The sequence below is a fragment of the Piliocolobus tephrosceles genome, chromosome 8 (genome assembly GCF_002776525.5).
Source record: "Piliocolobus tephrosceles isolate RC106 chromosome 8, ASM277652v3, whole genome shotgun sequence".
Taxonomy (NCBI): Eukaryota; Metazoa; Chordata; class Mammalia; order Primates; family Cercopithecidae; genus Piliocolobus; species Piliocolobus tephrosceles.
Window position 1 is genome coordinate 45,503,329 of NC_045441.1, and position 9,180 is coordinate 45,512,508.

The following is a 9,180-nucleotide window of genomic DNA, read 5'->3' on the forward strand; positions in this document are numbered from 1 at the left end:
GTGCCCATCACCATGCCCGGCTAATGTTTTGTATTTTTAGTAGAGATGGGGTTTTGCCATGTTTTCCAGGCTGGTCTCGAACTCCCATCTTAGAGTGATGGGATAGGCCTCCCTGCCTCGGCCTCCCAAAGTGCTGGGATTACAGGTGTGAGCCACCACGCCCGGCCAACCAAAGTGATTTAACTCTCCTGTCTTGCCTGGAATATATCGTTGGGTTCAACATTCAGGTAATGCGACTTTCCTGCAAGGACCCTGTCCACAGAGGCATTGTGACAGATTGGTAAGTCTATCACCCAGGGGATGTAACTTTCTTCTTTGAGACCTGCCTACAGGGGGCATTGTGACTTATCTCTATGCCTATCACTCAGGTGATGTGATTCTCTTTTATTGCCTTGTTTTTGCTCACAGAAGAGATTTGGAACTATTACTGGCCCAGCACCCCGTTGATGTGACTCTTCCATTTTTCCTATATTCTGCCCATAGAATAGATGTGACATATGGTGGGACCCAGTACCTACATGATGTAACTCCTCTTCTGCCTGGGCCTTGCCCTCAGGAGATATTACAATGTATTACTGGACCCAGCAACTAAGTGATTTGACTGTCCTGTTTTGCCCTGCTTTCTGGGAGGATTGTGACATAATTGCCTGGTCCAGTACCTAGGTGATGTGACTCTTCTCCTGCCTGGGCCTAGTCCACAAGGGACATTGTGACATATTGCTGGACCTAGCATCCAAGTAATTGTGACTTTCCTGCCTGGTTGTGACATATTGCTGAACCCAGCACCCAGGTGATGTGGCTCTTCTGCCTGGGCTTTATTCTTAGGGGTTTGTGACATATCTCTGCGTTCATCAACTATTTGATGAGCACTCTCCTCTCTGATGTGGGCTTTGCCCAAAAGAAAGATAGTAAAGTATCTCTTGACCTACCACCTAAGTGGTGTGTCTCTCCTCTATTGCTAGTGCTCTGCTCAGAGTGAAATTGTGATGTATTGCTGAGTCTAGCAGCTAGGTAATAAGATTCTTCTATATGGGCCCTGCCCAAAGGGGTGTTAAGGGGTGTTATGACATATCCTTTTATTTATCACCTAGGCAAAGTGACTCTCTTTATTTGCCTGGACCCTAACCAAAAAGAGAATTGTGACATAGCACTGGATCCAGCACCTTGGTGCTTTTTTTTTTTTTTTTTTTTTTTTTGCCTGGAGCCTGCATATTTTGGGTATTGTGACATACTGCTGAGCTCAACACCCAAGGGATGAGAGACTTTTCTGGGCCCTGTCTACGGTAGCCCTTGTGACATATGTCTGCATCTGTCACTTTGGGGATGTGATTTCCCTCTTTTTCTTGCACACTGCCCTAATGGAAAAATTGCAATATATCACAGGGCCCAGCAAACCAGGTGATGTGTCTCTTCTCATTTGGCCTTGCCCACAGGGAGCACTGGAATATATTGCTGGGCCCAGTGCCCAGGGGATTTGACTCTTTTGCGAGTTCCCTGCTCTCAGAAGGGCATCGTAACATATCTTTGGCCAGGCACCTGGGTGATGGGACTCTCCAGCTGGGTCCATGCTTTCATGGAAGACTGTGACATATCCCTGGCAGAGAGGCAGTCGATGTGTCTCTCTGCTTGCTCCATGCTCACGGATGGGATTGTGAAACACATCTTAGCCCAGCTCACATATGCAATGAGGACTGTTGTATCTTGAGCCAGCCAATAAGAGTGATACCACGTATGTTAGGTAACCTTAAGGAAATGGGTAAGATTCTGGGTCTTCTCTTTATACTAAGGTCATAGAGGATTACCACTCTTTTGCATGTTGTATAAAACCTTCATTTTGTGCAGAGAATGTTATCACAGAGCCCAGCAAAAATATGAGACTGTGGTTTTTGTATGCACTCTCCACCAAGTGCTAGGATTGTCACCCTTTAAACATGGAAAGAACCCACTGGTGAGGTCCTTAATCTCACAGCTGGGCACAGTCCATAGTTGGAATAGTGACTGTCATATGTAATCGTCTGGCTAAAGTTGGGATGGTGACTCATTTCTAGATCATAGGCAGGCAAGACCTCTCATATCTGAACCCAACCAATTGGAGAAATGTTGACTGTCATACTTGGGCTTAGTGCTACAGGTTCAAACATGGGTCTATACCAGCAAGAAGGTCTCAGTGGATTTCCAACTCTCATGCATACCATATAAAACCCTCAGATAATACAGAGGGTGTCTTAACATGGCCCCACACAGAGGCAACATTGTGACACTTGTATGCACACCCAGCCAACAGTAAAGATTGTTATCCTCACACATGAATGCAGCCCCCTGTTGAGGTTTGGAATCTGACACCCAGAAAGAGTCAGAAGTTGGAAAATTGACTCTTGTGCATGGATTTCATCCATAGGTGGGTTGGTGTCCCTGAGACCAACATTCAGCATACCTGTGAGCCTGTGACTCCACTAAAACAGTCTGCACAAAAAAATTGAGGCACTAATTCACAGATGCAGTTCACTACTGAAACTGTGACTCCTGTACTTAGTCTCAACATACAGGTGGTGTTTACTCTCGTATTGAAAACTGGGATGTGTTTGGGAGTGTTAATCTCATCTATGGACCTTTGTGCAGATGCAACTGTGACATATGCCTCTGCCCATCACCTGATTTGACTCTTCTGCCTGGGACCAGACAACAGATGGGACTGTGACATCACTGGACCTAGCATTTAAGTAATGTGACTCCATTTGTCTGCCTTGGTGCTGCCGATAGGGGGCATTGTGACATGTTGCTGGGAATTGCACCCAGGTGATATGAGCCTACTCCCCTGCCTTGGGGCTGCCCCCAAAACACATTGTAACATATCACTAATCTCTGCACCCAGGTTCTGTGACTCTCCTGTCTGTGCACTGCCCACATGGATTATTGTGACATATTGCTGGGTCCAACAGCCAGGTGATGTAACCTTCCTGCTTGAGTCCTGCCTTAAGTCCAGGGGGCATTGTGAAATATCTCTGCACTCATCAACTCATCATTCTGGTGATTTGACTCTCTTCTCGCCAGGTCTCTGCTCACAGGGGGGATTTTGATGTATTGCTAAGTCCAGCACCTAGCTAATGTAAGTTTTCTCTTCTTAGGTTCTGCCTGTAGAAAAGATTGTAACATAATGCTGGGCCCAACTTCAAGGTGGCATTACTTTTTGGACTTGGCCTTGCTCTCAGAAGACATTATAACATACTGCTGGGCCCAGAACCAAGGTTATGTTAAGTCTTCCTGCTAAAACCTACCCACAGAAGACATTGTGACTTATCTCTGGGCCCATCAACTATTTGATGTGACTGAGTTTTTTTAATAAAAGAGATTTTGACATATCTTTGGGCCCAGCACCTAGGTGATTTGACTCTTCTCCTGCCTGAGCCATGACCAGAGATGGAGAGTGACTTATTGCCTGAACCAGCACACAGATGTAATTATTCTGATTTCTTCCCAAAGAAGTAATTATGACATATTTTTGAGCCCATCACCTAAATGATACAATTTTTTTTTTCCTGACCCTTGCCCACGGAGGTGATTGTGAAATACAGCTGGGCTCAGCCCTTAGGTTATGTGACTCTCCTCTTTTTTTCTGAGCCCTATCCACAATGGGCATCGTGACATATCTCTGGGCCCGTCACCTAGGTGATGTGACTCTCTTTTCTGGGCCTTCACTCAGGATATATTATGATATATGCCTATATCTAGCACCTAGGTAATATGACTCTCCTATTCTGCATGGGCTGTGCATATATTGTGTACTGTGACGTATTTCTGGGTCCAGCACCTAGGTGATTTTGCCCTCCAGCACAGCCCCATTTGCCCTCTGGGTTATAATATATCTTTCTATTCATCACCTCCTAGGTGATGTGACTCTTTGCTTTTGTCCTGCCAAAAGGGCTTGTGACATTTCACTGAACCCAGCACCTAGGTGATGTGACTCTCCTCTTATGATTGGGACTTAGAATTTTTGGTAGTGTGACATACTGCTGAGCTTAACACCTAGGCAGTTGGAGGCTCTTGCCTGGGCCTGGCTCACAGTTGCCCTGTGACATAATTTTGCATCAATCATCTGGGAGATGTGACTCTTCTTTTCTACCTTCACTCTGCCCAGAGGGAAGATTGTCACATATCACTGGGCTCAGCAACCAGGTATGTGTCACTCCTGCTTGTGACTTGCCAACAGAGAGCATTGTGACATACTCCTGAGCCAATCACACTGGTGATGGGACTCTGCTTCATGTGACTTGCTTTCAGGAGGAAATTGTAACATATCCCTGGTTGAGCACCCAGGTAATGTGACCCCTCCTGCCTCACCCCTGCCCTCTGGAAAGATTGTGACATATCCCTGGCCTATCACTGAGGTGATGTGACTCTTCTGTTGGCTCTCCGTGGACAGTTGGGATTTTGAATATACCTTGGCAAACTTGACAGGTGTAATGAGGACTCTCATACCTCAAACTGGCAAATAGAGGAGATACTGTCTTTCATAAGTAGGCCTTAAAAACTGGGTAGCATTCTGAATCTCTTCTTCACACAAAGGTCATAGAGGATTACCACTGTCTTGCATATAATATAAAGCCCTCCAGTAGTCTACACAGTGTCATCAAAAGGTGCAAAGCACAGATGAAATTGTGCTTCTCACATGCACACCAACCACTGGGATTCTCACCCTAACACATTGATGAAACCCACTGGAGAGGTCCTAAATCTAAAATATAGATGCAGTCCAGAGTTGGAAATGTGAGTGTCACATGTGAGCATCCAGCCACACGACAGTAACAATTTTAGCTGAAGACTGCGTTGGGATGGTGACTCATTTCTTCCTTTTTTCTTTTCTTTGGAGACAGAGTCTCACTCTGTCACCCAGGCTGGAGTGCAGTGGCGCGATCTCAGTCACCACAACCTCCGCCTCCCGGGTTCAAGCAATTCCCCTGCCTCAGCCTCCAAAGTAGCTAGGATTACAGGCATGTGCCACCACCCCCAGCTAATTTTTTGTGTTTTAGTAGAGATGGGGTTTCACCATGTTGGCCAAGATGGTCTCCATCTCCTGACCTCGTGATCCGCCCACCTCGGCCTCCCAAAGTGCTGGCATTACAGCGTGAGCCACCGCGCCTGGCTGGGGATGGTGACTCATTTCTTTTTCTTTTTTTTTTTTGAAATGGAGTCTCACTGTGTTGCCCAGGCTGGAGTATAATGGCATGATCTCTGCTCACTATAAGCACTGCCTCCTGGGTTCACGCCATTCTCCTGACTCAGCCTCCCGAGTAGCTGGGACTACAGGCACGCGTCACCACACCTGTCTAATTTTTGTATTTTTAGTAGAGATGGCATTTCACCACATTGGCCAGGCTGGTCTTGAACTCCTGACCTTGTGATCCACCTGCCTCTGCCTCCCAAAGTGCTGGGATTACAGGCGCCCGGCCAATGGTGACTCATTTCTAAACCCAGCACATAGGCAAGTGAGGACTCTCCAATCTAGATCTATCCAATTGGAGACATATTTACTTGCATATCCAGGCTTAGAACCATTGGTATAATTATTTGTCTATATCATCACAAAGGTTGCAAAGAAGACTGTGACTCTTATGCATACTGTATGAAACACTTGAATAGTGCTGAGTGCTGAGCTCAGCACACAGGTGACATTGTGACATTTAGATGTACACTCAACAGACAGTAAAGATTGTCGTCATTCTACATGAACACAGTCTATTGTTGAGATTCCGAATCTCACACCCAAAGTCAGTTGAAAGTTGGAAAATTGACTGCATACGTGGCTGAATCTCATACGTGGATTCAGTCCACAGGTGGGTTGCTGACTTTCAGACCAAGATTTAGCACACCCATGATGTTGTGAATCCATGGAGGAGACAAAGTCTGCAGGAGAAATTTAGGCTCCCAAACACATATCTAGTCCACCATTGAGACTGTGACTTGTGTACTTATGTTGTGGGAAATTAAGGAACTGGAGAGATCGAATGGAGGGCAGGAAGTGTTTATTTAAGGTGTGTACTGGCTCAGTGGACATGTGTCCTGAAAGTCTGAGCCCCGAACAAAGAACTCAGTTGTTTTCAAGTATTTTGAGGCGGGCACTATGTGAAGCAGGAAGCAGGCTTACAGAAGCAAGAACAAAGGCTGCTGTGATATTTTTGCAACATGTCTTACATCTTTGGGAAAACTTGGTTTGTAGCTTATGCTTATTTGTTTTGTGACCTTGCAGCTAAGAAAGGAACGAGCTTATAGACCCTACAAAATGTGTGGAGAGTACATATGGTTAATGTTTTTTGGGACAGGCAGTTAATATTTTTTTTAAACTTTAACTTTGTAGGGGGCTACGTAAATTTTTTTCAGCCTTGGTTAATACAACAATTCATTCTATGAACTATTATTATTTGTCTATTACTATAATCTTTACCATTATTATGCTATTATTTTGTTATTTTCTTAATTTCTTACTTCAGTTGTACCCAACCTACAGTGAGCAGTGACTCTCATACCAAGAACCAGGAAAGGTGTGAGATTGGTAGTCTCGTCCCTGGACCTCCTGCAGGTGTGATTTTTTTTTTTTTTTTTACAAGTAAAACTCCAATTTTATTTTCAGTGAGATCAGAAGATAAAATTTGCAGACACTGAAATACATGTCAGGGCTTCCCAAAACAGCAGACTGGGTAGAAGCAATGAGGAAGGAAGTGCAATGAATAAGCATGGAAAGCCCTGGGGTGAGAGGGAGCAGATTTCAGAAAGCTCAGGCAGAAGATCACTTCCTGTGTTTGGGAACTGGGGTAAGTAGGGCTGGCTTCTTTGGTTCAGAGAGGCAAAGGAGGTGAGGCTGCAACCGGAATCACACAGGGCAGCCATGTATGCAGGAAGCTGTTTCACTGTCCCCGAAGGGTCTGGGTCAAGTCTTCCACCAGGGCCGCTGCCTCCTCACTGCTTTCAGGCCGATGCTCTTGTAGCCAAGCCTGAATTTCCTTTGGTAGCATGGTTAACATCTGCTCCTTGGTGTGTACCTCTGGCCTCAGCCAGCGCCGACAGAGCTCTCGGAGGCGGCTGAGTGCACCCTGTGGTCCCCTGGTCACCTCCTCCTGGGAGCTGCCCTTGCCAGCACTCTGGGGAAAGGGGTCAGACTCATGGCCATCCTCCTGCAACACAGCTTCCTGCACCCAGGAGTCATCTTCCAGGATCATGGTGGTGACCTCCTCCTTCCGTCTATCTTCCACTTGAGGCACCTGGACCAAGAGGCTCAGTGGAGTGGTCACTCTCGGGATCTCTGCAGCCATCATCCACGGTCCTGGGGCAATCACTTAGGCTTCAAGCCTTGAACCTCAGTCTTCTCCAGCCAGGCTCTCAGGTGTGATTTTAACATACAACTCTGCTTAGCACCTGAGTGATTTGACTTTCCTGCCTGAGTCCAGCTTGCAAATGAGATTGTGACATATCACTGGTCCCAGCACCTTGGTAATATGACTATCCTCCTGCTTTGGCACTGCCCACAGAAGGTATTGAGACATATTGCTGGGCCCAGCACTTTTATGATTTGACTCTGCTGCTTGTACCCTGCTTTCAGGAAGGGATTGTAGCATATCTGGCCGAGCACCTAGGTGATGTGACTCTCTTGCCTGGTTCCTGCCCTCAGGAAATACTGTGATATATTTTATGATCCAGATCAAGGTGCAATAGTAACTACTGTATTTGAGTCAGCCAATAGGAGAGATACTGTCTCTTGTAGCTAGGCTTAGGGTAATAGGTAAAATTCTGGGTCTCTTCTTTGTATGAAGGTCATACCAATGAGTTTCTTCACAGAATTGGAAAAAACTGCTTTAAAGTTCATATGGAACCAAAAAAGAGCCCGCATTGCCAAGACAATCCTAAGTCAAAAGGACAAAGCCGGAGGCGTCACGCTACCTGACTTCAAACTATACTACAAGGCTACAGTAACCAAAACAGCATGGTACTGGTACCAAAACAGAGATATAGACCAATGGAACAGAACGGAGCCTTCAGAAATAATGCCACACATCTACAACCATCTGATATTTGACAAACCTGAGAAAAACAAGAAATGGGGAAAGGATTCCCTATTTAATAAATGGTGCTGGGAAAATTGGCTAGCCATAAGTAGAAAGCTGAAACTGGATCCTTTCCTTACTCCTTATACGAAGATTAATTCAAGATGGATTAGAGACTTAAATGTTAGACCTAATACCATAAAAACCCTAGAAGAAAATCTAGGTAGTACCATTCAGGACATAGGCATGGGCAAGGACTTCATGTCTAAAACACCAAAAGCAACGGCAGCAAAAGCCAAAATTGACAAATGGGATCTCATTAAACTAAAGAGCTTCTGCACAGCAAAAGAAACTACCATCAGAGTGAACAGGCAACCTACAGAATGGGAGAAAATTTTTGCAATCTACTCATCTGACAAAGGGCTCATTTCCAGAATCTACAAAGAACTCAAACAAATATACAAGAAAAAAACAAACAACCCCATCCAAAAGTGGGGAAAGGATATGAACAGACATTTCTCAAAAGAAGACATTCATACAGCCAACAGACACATGAAAAAATGCTCATCATCACTGGCCATCAGAGAAATGCAAATCAAAACCACAATGAGATACCATCTCACACCAGTTAGAATGGCAATCATTAAAAAATCAGGAAACAATAGGTGTTGGAGAGGATGTGGAGAAATAGGAACACTTTTACACTGTTGGTGGGATTGTAAACTAGTTCAACCATTATGGAAAACAGTATGGCGATTCCTCAAGGATCTAGAACTAGATGTACCATATGACCCAGCCATCCCACTACTGGGTATATACCCAAAGGATTATAAATTATGCTACTACAAAGACACATGCACACGTATGTTTATTGCGGCACTATTCACAATAGCAAAGACTTGGAATCAACCCAAATGTCCATCAGTGACAGACTGGATTAAGAAAATGTGGCACATATACACCATGGAATACTATGCAGCCATAAAAAAGGATGAGTTTGCGTCCTTTGTAGGGACATGGATGCAGCTGGAAACCATCATTCTTAGCAAACTATCACAAGAAGAGAAAACCAAACACCGCATGTTCTCACTCATAGGTGGGAACTGAACAATGAGCTCACTTGGACTCGGGAAGGGGAACATCACAC

General features: G+C 45.1%; 1 protein-coding gene and 1 long non-coding RNA gene across 2 annotated transcripts in view; one reads left to right on the plus strand and one right to left on the minus strand.

Moving 5' to 3' along the window:
- The first annotated feature begins 1,268 nt into the window (after positions 1 to 1,268).
- The window catches only part of LOC111529383, a 21,364-nt gene continuing 13,452 nt past the window's right edge, over positions 1,269 to 9,180 (plus strand). Inside the window, exons 1-4 of the long non-coding RNA XR_002727412.1 lie at positions 1,269 to 2,720; positions 2,873 to 2,943; positions 3,052 to 3,106; positions 6,486 to 6,574. This is a non-coding gene — a long non-coding RNA (uncharacterized LOC111529383). The remainder of the gene's footprint in view (positions 2,721 to 2,872; positions 2,944 to 3,051; positions 3,107 to 6,485; positions 6,575 to 9,180) is intronic.
- LOC111529381 (zinc finger and SCAN domain-containing protein 2-like) lies at positions 6,899 to 7,434 on the minus strand. The gene has a single exon (XM_023196288.3). It carries the CDS (start codon positions 7,305 to 7,307, stop codon positions 6,900 to 6,902), a length of 408 nt encoding a protein of 135 aa, XP_023052056.1. The 5' UTR covers positions 7,308 to 7,434; the 3' UTR covers position 6,899.

Excerpts from the sequence above, each read along its gene's own strand:
- LOC111529381 (XM_023196288.3), bottom strand. The coding sequence starts at position 7,307 with ATGATGGCTGCAGAGATCCCGAGAGTGACCACTCCACTGAGCCTCTTG.